At 42.1% G+C, this 16,028-nt stretch overlaps 1 protein-coding gene across 1 annotated transcript in view; it reads left to right on the forward strand.

Annotated features, from left to right (window-relative positions):
- The window catches only part of LOC138602129 (5-hydroxytryptamine receptor 4), a 64,368-nt gene that overhangs the window by 12,574 nt on the left and 35,766 nt on the right, over nt 1-16,028 (forward strand). The window contains exon 2 of the mRNA XM_069673527.1: nt 15,762-15,846. Coding sequence (XP_069529628.1) covers nt 15,824-15,846 — 23 coding nt within the window. The 5' untranslated portion in view covers nt 15,762-15,823. The remainder of the gene's footprint in view (nt 1-15,761; nt 15,847-16,028) is intronic.

The raw sequence follows: 16,028 nt of genomic DNA on the forward strand, positions 1-16,028 counted from the left end.
TTTTATACAGACCAACTTCAAATTTGCTTGACTTCATTCTGCAAATTTATATGATAAAAGTTATTCCTCTGATTAGAACTGCATCTCTACCAATGGTTTGGTCTTTGTAGCAGACCTTGGTATGCCTTAATTGACCAATCAGAATCGAGTATTCTACACAGCCATGTTATGAGGTCTGGTAACTCGCCAAGCATGGAGGGTATTAAGTTTTAGTTTTATCAACATTTATGATTTAAATGAGGAGCAGTCTTTAAAAATGCTGTTGTTATTGTCAGTGTAATGCAGACTGGCATAGCTTTGATTTTGAAATGTAGTAGTCAAATATATGAACACCTATGCCGATAATGATATTTGTTGATGTGCTCGAGAAAGACATTTAAACTGTAGTGGGCAGTGTAATATTGCTGTAGATATGTTTTGTTCACATCTAGAAATCTGTACTTCGATTTGAATGTCTTGTGTTAGATTGGACCCAAGAATACTATATAAAAACAAGTCTGTATATAAATAAGATTATACAACAGTTAGTTCCAACCAAGAAATTTGATTGAAATTTGAATGGCTTAGGTTATCTGAATATCATTAATTAACATTACAGCAGATGGTCTTTGTCAACAAGGTCTGGAACTACTTAAGTTGGAGAAGCCAAATAGATGATTAAATAAAATGAACACTACTTGTTATTACTGTGTGCTGCTATATGCTGGATGTGGAACTGTATAAAAGCAATATCACACTCAGGGTTGTGATGTTTCTGAATGTCAACACGCTGTGATTATCTTCTGACCTAACAACAACCATGCTGATATTCAACTACACATCACTCCCTCCTCTTATTGCTCTTATTGTTTTCCTTCATCTGAGCATCAAATTTGTTCTTTGGATTTTCACTTATGTTTGAAGTTGTATCTGTAGTCAACCATCTTTTCTTTGTTTGTTCAGCCATAGTAGATTACTGTTTAATCGCAACACTTGCAGAGACCGGAATAACAGCTGCTTAGCTCCACATACCCTCTCTGGCAGACCAACCACTGCTGGGTGATGGAAAATGTGTCACTAACTGGGCGCCGCTTGTGATTTTCTGTGCAGAGAGCAGAGCAGAGAGATAGCCATGTCACCGTGATGCTTTGTTTTGATTGAGTCCTGACCTGCGGACTGTTGGCTGAGCTCCCCCCGCGCTAGACAGTCCATAGATAGTCCAAAATGTCCCAGACAGAGCAGAATAATAAGAATAGAAACACAGACGAAGGGCAGATCCTCTGCAGATACAGACACCAGCTCAAACTTCTCCTGGATTATGATGTTGATTAAGAGGGAATATTTAATATGGAAAATCCTGCTCATTAAGCCTTTTATTACTATTATTATTAACAGTATCAGTATGTCAAACAAGCTGGTCTGTGTTAAGTGACTTTTATCTGTAGCAGCACTGTGTGAAGGTGGGAAATTAAAAAGAAGAAAACCATTTTTGTTCCTACTTTTGTGTGTTTTTGTGTTGGTGCTATTTAAGTTGCTACAGAAACACTATTATATTTGAATTTTGTATGTCATGCAAATGTGACATGAACATATGTGAATGTATATGTTTTCTATACTGCTTATCCTGTTATCTGTACTGGCTAATATCAGAATCGGCATTGGCCCCAAAAATCCTGTATCTGTCGGGCTCTACTTCACATAAGAGTAAACAATGCCCCCAACAGTCAGTCCTAATTTTTAGGAAATAATTGACATACCTAAATGAAAAAGAGCTAAAGCTTTTTAAGTGTCATCATTTAACATGAGAATGATTGAAGAAAATATCCCACGCACAATAGCAATAAAGAGAACCAGAATGCAAGAGAGCTCTATAGAACAGCTTATTTCCTTTACTGTTTTCCATCTGCACAAACTAACATGCAATTACAGAAGGAGACATAGGAATCACCAGCTGAGCAATGACATTCAAACAAAAAAGTATAGTAATAGTAGTACATAGTGCATTTGTTTGGGACTATTTTTAATGGTGGATTAATATACATTTTGTTCTGTAGAGTATTTACAGTGCCAAGACAGTGTATTTGGCATTGACTCAAAATAAACCACTGTACGGATGTTTGTGTAATAAATGAACCTGACATCCAGTCTAACAGTGTGACTAGAAGACCAAGAAGGATCAATTGGCTTATGGTTTGGTAATTTCATCATCTCAAATATCACCTGACTTAAGTTTTAATGCCCAATCTGAATGGATATCAACACTAATCAGCAGCTACTTTGGAGACACACATAAAAGTACAGCCTCTGGTGGGAGCATCTGTCCGGGCAATAGTTTATTTAATAGGCAGCCTTTCTTACTCAAACATTTAAAAATTACAGGAAGATAGTGTGCAGAGCATGATACCTCTCAATCTCCTTGGCAACAGGGCCAAAGAAGACTCCTCCCCCTCATACAAACAAACAAAAGTGCATTTGATCTCAAACACACACACACACACACACACACACACGGTTCAGCCTTCTCACAATCTGAGGTGTGAGATTATGTGAGAAGTATTTACTTCTCACCTGACAAGAAAACCCGAGTGGAGAGTAAAAGAGCATTTAATTTGCTGCATTTGTTGGCACAGTACACTACTGTTCAGACAATATCCAACGTTTACACTTTTGTTACAATAAAAATGATCTTGTACCACACTTGTAGGCATATTGTCAAGAGACTGCACATTTCAAATAATTCTTGTTTAGTTTTTATGTGCACTTGCTGGATAATAGTTGTTTATATAGTGTGGAATTTTGTTTGTGTGCGTGCCGTTTTTTTGGGTTGCATCAAGTTCAAAAAACACTTTTTTGTTATGACTTAACATTTCATTGTGGAGTGCTAAAAAAATTTAAAACAGAGTTTTAGTAAAGGAACAAGAAATACTCCAGCCCTGATGTAAAACTAAAAATAGCCTCAGTAAATGGACTGTACTTATATAGAGCTTTTCTAGTCTTCAGCTTTTACACTACATGTCACATTCACCCATTCACACACACATTCACACACTGATGGCACTAAGTGCCAATCTCCAATCAGATCTATGTACATTCATACCTGATGGCTATGCCATCGGGAGCAATTTCGGATTCAGTGTCTTGTCATGATACTGTAGCAGTCAGGGATCAAACCCCCAACCTTCCAAATGAGAGACGACCAACTCTACCACTGAGCCACAGCCGCCCCAGTGGCGCACTTTTTGAGGGCTGTAGGCTGATATACTGTTGATAAAATAGCCTCTGAGAAACATAATACAAAAGATATTATAAATAATGTCTATATTCACTTCCATCCTCTCTTCTTCATGGTACAATTTATGTTGCAATGTCTTTGTTGCTCCCACATGCCATTGCTTGAATCACTTCAAAATGTGCATTTTCAATTATGCATTCTGACACCTTTTATGAGCACCAGTTGTCACTGATCGTCCGCAGAAATTGATTGATGTGTTAGCTGTTGAATCATAATGTTATTATGATGTGATCCCCTCAGGAGAAAAGCATTGTTAAGGTTTCCTTTGACAAGAACATAAACTTACTCTTGAATCATGTACAGTCAGGTTTCATACATGCATCAGGTAAGCAGGAAGTATCCCAGATGGCGGGTGAGCATATTCTAATTACAGCTTGCATCAGATGAGTCAGTCAATCCTCCTACTGTACATCGTCTGTCTGCCTGCTTGTTGTTGTTCATCAATCATTCTCAGTCCTTTCTGTCTGTTCGTCCGTCTATCTATCTATCTATCTATCTATCTATCTAAAGTGCATAAACTGTTGTTGGCCAAAAGATGCATCCTAATGACTCTCCGTTAGAAGCAACAGCAGGTCAAAATGTTAATTTATCTGGTTTAATATCTTTGTTTGGCCCTGCAATCTGTACAGACATGCATGGCGATCAGGAGATGAATCCAAATCACTGATGAGTACCCAATAGAAATAAGTACTAATTGGCAACTTACAGTTTTTCTCAGTCGCTTTGGTGCATTTCTCACATCACTATTTACATTTGCACAACAGTTAATGCATTTCTCAAAACAATTATAAAAAAAATAGTGGTTGCTCTCTGTCCAATGCAATTCCTTCCACGCCATCTACCTTTTGCCAGATTGAAACCCGCCTCATCAAGGTATATGAATGTGTGCAGCGGTTCCCTGGCCTCCAGCTCCAGTACACGCTTTAACACAGAAGAGGGAGCGAGAAAAACTATAACAACTTTTCCTGTGTAACATAATGCATTTTGGACAACATATTGTACAATATGCACTGTGAATACACATACACAGAACTGTCATGTAAGTGTAGTGGATGGCACTACACAAAGTAAACAGTTTACAGCACTGAACATTAGAGTATGCATAGAACACATACATGTTTTACCTGTACATACTGGTGACGGATCTCCTTCACTCTGTCGCAGTTCCGTTCAAATGGCACATTGTACAATTGTTTCATGCGCATTTCATTTCTCCTGAGAACTCTGTCAATTGTAGCGATTGAAACGGATTCAATTTTCCCAGAGATGTTGTCATCCTCTATAACAGCACTTCGTATCTCTCTCAACCTTATGGCATTGTTTGCAATCACCATTGCACAAATGGCTAGCGGAGTAAAAAGTGGTCTTGCAATCCTATGTGGTGCAGAGTAAAATTACAGAAAATATGGCGAATCTTTACTGTAACACTACTGTACACTACACTACACTAAATCTGTGCTGCAGTAAAGCTGTAAGTCTAAATCTAAAATGTAAAATGTGACAAGTTCTTGTCCGACTGCAAGCTTCATGTACGACACAATGACAGTAGTGCAGTGCAGATTGTTTAGTGCTGAATTACTGTCCATTATACACACCTGTTCTCCCGACGAAATGTTTGAATAATTGAATTTACAGTGGTTCTCCCAACATTTGGCTGCACCCTTCGACCAGCCTCAACCATTGTGAGGCTGTGATTGACAACATGATCCACAATTGTAGCCCTGATTTCATCAGGAATCCGCCTATGTACTTGGCCTCTTCTTCCTCTTGCCCTATTTTGTCCCCTTCCCCTTCCTCCTCGATCCTCACCCCTCTTCCACGAGGCTGACCTTCCATTTCTGTGTCACAGTGTTGTAGAAATGGTACACACTATGTCCTGCTTGGTTCATATATGCTTGTAAAGTGGGGGTTCATGGGATTCAGCTCTGAGTGACTGTGGAGAAGTGGCTTATCATTGGTTGCAACTAATGCTTCACACACCCCTTCTCATCAGTGAAAGCTGAGGTTCACCTGAGAGAAATTGTTCAATTTAGGAGACATTTTCAGGAAAAAAAAGATTAAAAAAAATGTATAAAATTTGCTTGACAGATTTTGACAACTAGTTCAACATTTGTGTATGTAATGACTCAAGCAATGAAATGAGGACTATTAGTTTTATAGAAAGGATGAGCAGGTGGGCTGAGAAGGTCAGGTAACTGGAGGGGCTGGTTATGACTGATAGCAGGTGTGTGGATAGGGAACAAGAGGGAATGTCTGAGATAGAGTTGTAGTAAGAGGAACAGAAGAAAAGTAGTCGATTTTAACACTACCCCCTCTCCCCCCATTGGAGGAATTTCAGATGTAACAGCTGGCTCGCCAGGATATCCAAGTAGGGTGGATGGAAGGTGATGGAGGAGGGATTCAGGAGATAGAGCCAGGGACAAGAAGTCTTTACTGCAGCTCAGCAGGAACAGAGAATTTTTGGGGAGCACCACAGGAAATTTCTGATGATTTAATTGTCAATTCAGTTCAGTAGCACTATGTAGGTGCACAGTTTGACATTAATTTTAGCCCTTAGAGCCCTATAACCTTTTTAATCAAAATATCAAGATAAATCTAAAAAAATGGCCTAAACTTCTGGGAAAAACTTGCACTTTAGATTTTCTGATACACGTGTGAGTAGTACACTGGAAGTTTCCATGTCTGTGAACGTCTGCCTCAGACCAACACAAAGAAGCTGTTCTGCTGTTAAACATGCCGACGTGCTGGATCCTTGCCAGTTTTTTTCGGTTAGCTCAGTGTGTGTTTTGGTTAGCGGAAGTGGCTACAGCGGCTCCACCTGCCGATCTCTACTACGCAGCTCTGGCTCCATATGACGAGACCATCACAAGATGCCAGTGCCTATCACGGGGGCTATTTTGGCATCACTTTTGTACAATGAGAGCAGATGGAGACGTGTCGTCCATCTAGATATACAGTCATTGGTAAATGCACACAGTGCCTCTTCTAAAGGGCAGCGGATAAAACTGCATCCCTACTTCACAATATTCTCATAATGGCCAATTTGTACTCTGTGTGTGCATTGGTGTAATAAAAGGGGAGATGATAATTTAGCCCAAATTCAACCAAGCAAGGTTCATGATCATATAAGAGATTTAAAACAAGCCTGCTCTGCTGCACTTTAAATTAGTTTGTATTTTTAGAGCTTTGATCATAGTGAATCCAGACTTAAACTGCATTGTCCTCTATAGAGAAAGTTAATTTCAGACTCTGTACACAAAAACCCGATATTAACAGACAGAAAAGTTATTTACAGTGTGCCCATGCTATTTTGAGCAGCTATACAGTAGGTCCTCCCAAAGCATTTGGCATTTGCTCATTAGTTGTCTGTTTCTGCAGCCAGAGAAAAAGAGGAAGGGGTTGTGTGCTGTGGTCAATGCTCATCAAATTGTGGCAATATCAGAGGGCTGCTAGTTTTGAGTTGTGGAACCATTTATTTTACAAGGAAAGTTTGTGATTTTCAAGAATTTATCCCTATTTTTGATGTAGATTATGATGACATTACAGGTGGAAGAGTACAGGAGGATTGGTTCAATAATACTTCAGTATAGCAACAACACAATGGATGATGATAAACACAAAAATAGTACATTCAAAAGGATCTTTTTGGAACAGTAGACAAAGACAGACAAAAAGCCAGCTATCCTCATCTTGCTCCCTCTGCAGGGTTCATTCTGTTCACCTCAGTTCTGTGTCAGTCACATGTGAAATGGACACGGTGAGGTGTGAAAAAACGCCTCCCTGGACGCACATCACAAGAACCGCAGCAATCTATCAGGAATGACTATTCCACGCTCTCATTCTCTCTCTCTTCTTTTTTACCCATCATTGAAATTCAGATTGAGCCAATATTTTTTGTGAGTAACTGAATGAGGAGTGAGTCGGCTAAAATAGTGGGTAGTGTTAGTTTGGTTGCCCACAGATTTTTGTGTGTCAGTGTGTGTGCGAGAGAGCAACAGAATAATGCTTATCACGGACGATTTGAGATGCAAATTGCAATCAGTCATCTTTCAGCGTGCTATTGAAAATTGGCCGTTGTTTTGAGAATGCAATGCTGAACACTACCTAATCTGTTCCCCATTGTTGGGCCGTATTATTCATTTAGTAACTTGAAATGTATTCATGTTTACAGTGTGTATAATCGTTGTTTTGTGTCCTAATCATTGACGTGGGCACAGGAATCAGGTCACCCCTAAATATCTCAGTATGCTAGAAAGTAGGTGCTTAAAGGTATAATAAGTCAGATTTTCCTAGAAAAATAAAATATGGACTTTTACAAATATAATATAATGTGAATCATCATGGGCCTCTATACGTGTGTTGGTGAGTGTGTGTTCAGACCAAGCGGCAACCTCCGGTGTTGGAAAATGAAGCCAATGCGGAAGTGCAAAAAACTGTAGTTCCTCGAGTGGCCACTTGAGGCTGGCTCCAGAAAACAAGAAATAAAATTATAGCAGGTGGGAAAATGCCAATTTTCACAGCAGAAATAAACATGTTTACAGCCTGGTACAAAAAACGGTTTTGTTATAAATAGCTCATTCTATATTTCAAGATAACTCTGGGGGGGGGTGAATTTTTTTATAACACACTCGTTTTAATTATATTAAGCCTTAAATCATAGGGGCCGGATCACTTGATTGACAGGTGGATCCTGCTGGCTGTCTGCTAGACATCAACACAGACACACAGACACTGAGCTTAACTTCACCTGTTTGTGTTGTTGGAGACTTTTGGGGATTTTTTCATTCAAAGTTTGGACAAATAATCTGTCTCTGTGGGATTTATGGAACTTTATGGCTGTGCAAGAAGTCTGAGCTCCAACTTTTCGGTGAGTTAAATGCTAGTGTTATTGTATTGAAATATTTTTAGCACTAAGTAGCAGGTATACTGTGCTCCCTTTAGCTACTTGTTAGCCTGTGCAGTGTTTATTTATTTAATCGTCGGTCAGTAAATAGGAGTCAGGAGTTGTTGGCGTGTCCCCGGAGAGATTACAGCGGACCGTAGTGATGAAGAGACCGGTTCTTTTACGTTTCCCGTTACGTGTTGGCTCGCCGCTCTCTCACCGGGCGAGCGAGCAGCGAGTCCGCTACTTCTTTAGTCTGATAACTAAACACCTGCAGTCAGTCACCGACAGAATCTCCTCCTGGGAAAGTCAAACCAGCTCATTCATGATTTATACAGTCTATGGATAATAACCGTTAGCTACGCTGAGGAGCATATAGCCTAGCTTCATAGCCGTAGCTGGCTGATTCATGCGGCCCGCCCATAGAGCTCAGCCATAGGCTGTAGCTCGGTCGCGCTCCGCCTCTTTGCCTGCCTCTGGATTAGCCGTCTCTGGCATTTCCAATATGGCGACCCCCAGCGGCAGCGCAATTCGGGCTTCCAAACGCTTCTTCAGAAACCAATGGGTGACGTCACTGAGACTACGTCCATTATTTATACAGTCTATGCTTCAGACCAATATGAGACCCTTTCCTCTCCATCTATTCTGTTGTTTTGCTTTACACGGGACGTTTTCAGGAGGAGTTATTGTGTGACTGTATGCAGGATTTCATCTACTTTGTCAAGCTCTCTTTTTTCATTCATCACAAAAAGCACTTGTACAACGTCCAGATTACATGTTTTACGTCCAGGTTCGTTTAAAGAGAAAAGGATTATGGGGAGAATGGTTTCCAGTGTACCAGCACAGTCCTTTTAAGTATCCCTTTATGTACACCACCTGACCTTGATTTTTAATGGATGTAATTTAGCACTATACTTGATGTGAAAGTGCATACTGTTACTCATTGTTTCCATTCCAGACATAGTGATCCTGGAATTGTCAGTGTTCAGGCTTCGTCTCCTCTTTTTAAGTTAGATTTGCTTCTTTTCTATTCGCTCTGCTGAAACTAAATATTTCAACTATTTTTCGTGATTTCTCGTTTTTTGTTTTAACTCCTCTACTTGCTTACTCACTAGTTTTCACATAATTAATTTTCACATTCAACAGAAGAACATGATTGTCAGGTGAAAAACAATTATATGGATATTTGTTACACTTGACAAAAGCATTATCAATTTTCTTTTTATCAGATAACACCCTGAATATACTTGAGATATCCCCCCGGAAAATGCAGATGTTGCTCCTTGATTTCACATAAAACTGGCCAGGAATTGCTGGATTACGAAATGATAACATTTGGGCGGTGGTGTGTGCTAGCATTTTATAATCTGTCCATGATCCTTGTGTGTTATGAATAAAAACACCTATCTTCCTGGCATTTGTAAATGCAGATGAGATGTGTGCTCCTTTCTATTGTCCGGAAGAGGAGGTGGATCGGTTGATAAAAAAAACACCTTTAACTGTTTTGATTTCAGTTTCAGCTCAATTTTCACCAACACCATATATTTTCACAACCCTGACCCCATTTCTACAATAACAAGACTAGGTCAAAACCTATGGCATCAGATTAATGTGCGCTTTTGTGGGCAACACTGGAAGTGTGGCGTGTGTGTGGCGACTGCGGGATGTGTTTATTTTCTTTTTAAAAGCATGAAAACAGACAAAGATGCTGGCGTGACACATGCGTGTCTCACGCAACTCGCACTGAAAATCTAGAAAATAGGAAGCTTGACGTAAGCCGCGCGCAGGTCTAATACACGGTGAAAATGAATTGTGATGAGTCCTAGTGATTTCTGACAGCAATATTAACATCTCTTAATATCTCTCGCAGTAAAAGTGACAGGCATGGAGAATAAAGTAGGTCAACACTTCCGGTATGATTTTTCAAAGTAAAAGCCCCATCTGGAAGTCTGACTCCCCTGTTTGTGCACAATGCTTTTATTTTGAAGTATTTCTTGGGCATTTGTCTTTTTGTTTTTTTTACTTTATTTGTAACTTTTCCAGGAAGTTATTTGATTGATAAAGTCACTCACAGGCTCCTTATTGCGGTTCCTGCTTAAGTTTCCTTTCAATAAAAACGTAGTCCTAAGTCTCCTTCAGGCCATAAGTATATATGTTCGTAAAAATAAATAAATAACTTTATGTTACAGATGTAACCTGGGTGCGATCTGTCCCTTACTCCCCTTAGCTCGCTCTCCATCTCGTCGCCTTGGCTCATACAATTGTTTTTTGTCACACGTTAAAACCAAAGACAAACCCAAATGCACGACTCAGAGACCAGAGTTCACAAAAAAACTGTTTCTTTACTGAAACAGTAAACAGGTTACAAGGACAAAATATCCAGGCAGGCAAACCAAGTTAGAGGGATCAGGCTGAGGCAGAGTCGGGAAACAGGCAGGGTCGATATCAGGATCAAAAACGGATAATAAGGCAGGATACGAAAACGCTTGAAGGTATAGGTATGAGACACTATGACAATCTGGCAGAGGGTGAGTGGGGAAGCACATGTTAAATAGTGTGGGGAGTGATTAGGGAATGAGGAGCAGGTGAGGTGAGACTACAGGTGAAGGGACTTGTCTAGATGAGGTAGGAGTGGTTAGGAGGTGGAACTGGAGAGGAGGCGGGGTGAGTGAACTAAGGGTGAGGGGAGCTGAGAGATGAGAGTGACCGGGTCTGAAATGACAGGAGAATTAGTAAACAAAATATTGCAGACAAACAGAATGAATATTGCAGGTGTATAACTAAAACCATGACAGAACCCCCCCCTCAAGGAACGGCCCCTGACGTTCCACCAGGCTGGTCAGGATGTGCGTGATGGAACTCTGAGATTAGCTCCGGATCCAGGATGCTGCGGGCAGGGACCCAGGATCGCTCCTCAGGACCGTAGCCCTCCCAATCCACCAGATACTGGAGCCCCCTCCCTCTGCGTCTCGACTTGAGTAAACAAACTCACGTGAATCCTCTTCCATGGAGGACCACCAGAACCGCTGACGGATGAGGGCCAGGGTGCGCTGCACCCCAGGGTGACATGCCAGACGAGAGGAGTGCCCCCACTGCAGGACCTGGGAGCGGAGATGATCTGGGACAAATAGGCGGCCATCTGGACAGTTACTAGGTGCAGGAAAGTCAGAATTGGAATCTTTGACCTTACCCTCTATGTCCCAGATCAGAGCTCCGACCACGCAGGAAGGGGGTAGAATTTTTTCTGTTTCCACAGGGTTCTCCTCCTCTTGGAATTGTCGAGAAAGAGCGTCAGGTTTGGTGTTCTTGGAACCTGGGCGATAGGAGAGAGAGAACTGAAAACGGTTAAAGAACAGAGCCCACCGGGCCTGGCGGGAATTCAACCTTTTAGCAGAGCGTATATATTCTAAATTTTTATGATCTGTCCAAACCATAAAAGGGAGCTCTGCCCCCTCAAGCCAGTGTCTCCACTCCTCCAATGCCAACTTAACAGCTAACAGTTCCCGGTTGCCTATGTCGTAATTCTTCTCGGCGGCCGACAGTTTCTGGGAGAAGAAAGCACAAGGGTGCACTTTCTGATCTTTAGCTGACCGTTGAGAGAGGACAGCCCCCACACCAGTGTCCGAGGCATCCGCCTCCACCACAAACTGCCTGGAGGGGTCAGGGAGAGTGAGAATAGGAGCAGAGGTGAAGCGTTGCTTAAGCTCCTGAAATGCGGCTTCAGCAGGGGGAGTCCAAGAGAAAGAGCTCTTGCAGGAGGTAAGGGCTGTGAGAGGGGCCGCCACCGAGCTGTAGTTCCGTATGAAACGTCTGTAGAAGTTGGCGAACCCGAGGAATCGCTGTAGTTGTTTGCGAGATGTGGGTTGAGGCCATTCTGTGACCGCTTGGACCTTAGCCGGGTCCATCTCGATGCTCTCTCCTTTGAGTATAAATCCCAAAAAAGAAACCTCTGGAACATGGAACTCACATTTTTCGGCCTTTACGAAGAGGTGGTTCTCCAATAGTCTTTGCAGCACTTTCCTCACATGACCCTCATGCTCCTGAAGGGATCTGGAAAACACTAGAATATCGTCCAGGTACACAAAGACAAATTTGTTAAGCATGTCCCTAAGTACATCGTTCATCAGGGCTTGAAAAACAGCAGGTGCTTTAGTCAGGCCGAAGGGCATGACTAGATATTCATAATGTCCACTGGGGGTGTTGAATGCTGTCTTCCATTCATCCCCCTCCCTAATGCGGACCAAGTGATAAGCATTTCTGAGGTCTAATTTGGTGAAGACAGTGGCACCTTGGAGCAGTTCAAATGCAGAGGAGATGAGTGGGAGGGGGTACCTGTTTTTCACTGTGATGTCATTTAACCCTCGATAGTCAATGCAGGGACGCAGAGGAGCAGACAGGGAAAACAAACAACCTCTGGGGGGAGAGGTGCCAGGGAGAAGGTCAATAGCACAGTCATAAGGTAGGTGGGGAGGCAGAGAAGTGGCATGGGATCGGTTAAAGACTTCCTTTAAATCCAGATATTCAGGCGGCACCTTAGACAGATCAGAAGACACAGGAGGAGAGGGAGAGCCATGGACAGGAGACAAGGCATTTCTGAGGCAGATAGCGTGACACTTTTCACTCCAGCCAGAAATCACTCCAGTAGACCAGTCAATGTTAGGATTATGTTTACATAACCAGGGGTAACCAAGAATAACAGGAAGTTGAGGGGCATGAATTAAATGAAAAGACAGGGTCTCATGGTGGTTACCTGACATGCTGAGGTGCACTGGAGCAGAGTGGTGGGTGACAGAGGCAAGAAGGTGACCATCGAGAGCGCTGGCCTGAATGGGGACCTCCAGGAGGTTCTGTGGGATGTTAAACTGTCGTGCCATCTGATAGTCCAGGAAGTTGGCGTCTGCTCCAGAGTCAATGAAAACTGACACTGTGTGAGTGTGTCCATCCAGCAGGAACTGAGCATGGATTAATGGTCGAGAGGGCATTTCAGGAAGTCGAGCCCGGCCCACCAGCGCCCTCCGGATTACTGGTGAGCCTTCTCTTTTACAGGGCAGGTGGCGACAAAGTGTCCCAGTTGTCCACAGTACATGCACCGTTTCTCCAGGTGTCGCTGACGCCGTTCCTCCGGAGTGAGACGAGTCCTTCCCAGCTGCATGGGTTCCGAGTCGCTGAAGGCTCTCGAGGGCGAGGTGAATGTCGGTTTTGCTGGCTCTGTGAAGACAGGAAAAGGGCGAGCGGGTGCACGGGAAACTGTGGACTGGAGTCCCTCCCTCTTTCTCTCTCTCATGCGATTGTCAATACGTATAGTCAGTTCTATGAGAGCATCAAGCCCGCTGGGTAATTCTCGAGCGGCTAGTTCATCTTTTATTTTGTCCGACAGTCCATGATAAAAGGCATCATAAAGAGAGGGAGAGTTCCACTTACTTTCCGAGGAAATTGTCCGAAACTCAATGGAGTAATCCGCCACTCGCCTGTCCTCCTGTCGTAAGTTGAGCAATCCCCTTGCGAAAACGCTGGAAGGTATAGGTACGAGACACTATGACAATCTGGCAGAGGGTGAGTGGGGAAGCACATGTTAAATAGTGTGGGGAGTGATTAGAGAATGAGGAGCAGGTGAGGTGAGACTACAGGTGAAGGGAATTGTCTAGATGAGGTAGGAGTGGTTAGGAGGTGGAACTGGAGAGGAGGCAGGGTGAGTGAACTAAGGGTGAGGGGAGCTGAGAGATGAGAGTGACCGGGTCTGAAATGACAGGAGAATTAGTAAACAAAATATTGCAGACAAACAGAATGAATATTGCAGGTGTATAACTAAAACCATGACAGTTTTTGCTGTGTGTTAATTAAGGTCCCGTTTCTAATGTAAATAAGATCGTTTTCTATTAAGACCAACCCACGGAAACCTTTAAAACAAAGACCCAGGATATGCGCGCTGCGGAGGAGCAGCACCACCTACTCCCCGAACAAAGTATCCAGAGTCATCTAGAGAGAGTCGCCTCAGTGGAGGTCCAATATGCTCCATGATCCGCCATTGCGATGAGAGGCAATTCTCTCTCTCTTTAGCTCTGAAAGTACCGTCCCTCAGTTAGTCAGTCAGTTACTCAGTCAGTCAGTCAGTCACATACAGACCATGTGCAGGACTGACCCTGGCGGTCAGCCAAAAAGAGCAGCCAAAACTGTGGATCTCGTTGTTTTATGTCTCTGGGGACCAAATCCAGACCAATCTAGCGGACCTGTGCTAACATCTTTAATCAGATTTAAGACAAATGAATTGAGTCTCCTCCAAGATTCACTCTATTGCAGTGATGGATGCTGCTTGCATAAGAACATGAACAGGATAAAAAAAAACACTCAAGTGTTACCACCAACACTGAATGGACACGAGGTCAGCGAACTGAGAATTACTGGACTACATGATGGGCAGAGGTGACAAACCGTAAATGGTGATCTACCTGAAGGAAGCAAATATTGTTGACAGGTTCACCTGCTGTCACAGTCTGTCAGTGATAATATTGACCCTTGAGTGCAATAAGACAACCATCATAAAACAGCAGAGATACAGCAGATGTAATGGGTGCTTAAAGCTGATAAGGCTCTAAAGCTGGACAAATGAAAAGCTATATGCTGTTCTTTAGGAAACATACTGTACACTTGCTGTGAAATGACTCATGACCCTAGCCATTTAGTCAATTTTTACCATTTAGTCAAACATCCATCGAGAGAAACAGTATGTACCTGCCTAGGTGCAATACATTTTTTTTTTTTTACAATAAATCTATTTGATATCTATCAACATGGCTTTAGGGATGGGGATGTGGGTCTGGAGGTTATTAGGTTTACCGGTCCATTCAGCACTTTGATTTAGACTAAAACATGCCAACAGTCATGTGCATAGCCATGAACTCTAATGATATTTCTGTCAGTTTTGCCAATTATTTAATGTTAGCAGTATTACAGCTGCTACTGATTATTAGCATGTTTTTTATTATACTTTCATTGTGACTTCAACTTTTTATATTTTAAGTTTTTAATATTTTTAAACACAAATCACTACTATGTTACCAGCTCATCTTACGAACACAAACTCAATTTAAAAAAACAGTTGTTGTGGAGCTTAATGCAAACAGACCCATAATTAAGCTGTTAGTCATAATCTACCTGTCCTATTTTATTAGCTGTCCTTCACCAGGGAGAACCAGGATCTCCTCCAGCGACAGAGATGCTGTTCAGGACCCAATATCTGACCTTTGACCATCCTTGACAGAGGAATGAGAAAGGGGAATTTCCCTTGTGGTAGTCACTTTAGCATTGTGTTATTCTTGTATCACAAAGACAAACTAACATGCTGATGGAATCTGGCAGAGGCAGCTGCTGCCTGTTGCAGCCTGTTTGTCTTATAAATATCACACACTTTCAAGCTATGATCCAGTTACTTATTTGAGCAACAGATACCAGATTTTTGGTGCCTTGATGCTTCCACAACATGGACAAACAAGATAAAATGCTGCCCTGCTGTACCACAAGCTGGCTACTGTTTTTGGAAAACTGCAGAAGTACTATGAAAGCCAGCCCAATTATATCTTCCATGTGTGTATGTGTGTGTTTGTGTGACAGCAGGGCCAAAGAATGGGGTGATGAGGACTATCCTCTGCTGATCTCAATGCAGATGACCAGTGATGGCCACAGCATCACCTCAACAGTAAGTTATTCATTGAAACTCTATTATATATAAGAAAGAAGAAAAGGAATTAGTGCAAATCGCAGTTCCTTTTCAATTTAATCATAGTCTAAACATGAAATACATTTTTTAGCAAGTCTGTTGTTTATGTTCAGTAGCCCAATTCAGAGTTCATGTTGTTACATCGCTGTGAAACTTAGCTT

The sequence above is a fragment of the Semicossyphus pulcher genome, unplaced genomic scaffold, assembly GCF_022749685.1.
Source record: "Semicossyphus pulcher isolate SPU_LCO1_2020_fin unplaced genomic scaffold, fSemPul1.0.p SCAF_22, whole genome shotgun sequence".
In the NCBI taxonomy this organism is placed as follows: domain Eukaryota; kingdom Metazoa; phylum Chordata; class Actinopteri; order Labriformes; family Labridae; genus Semicossyphus; species Semicossyphus pulcher.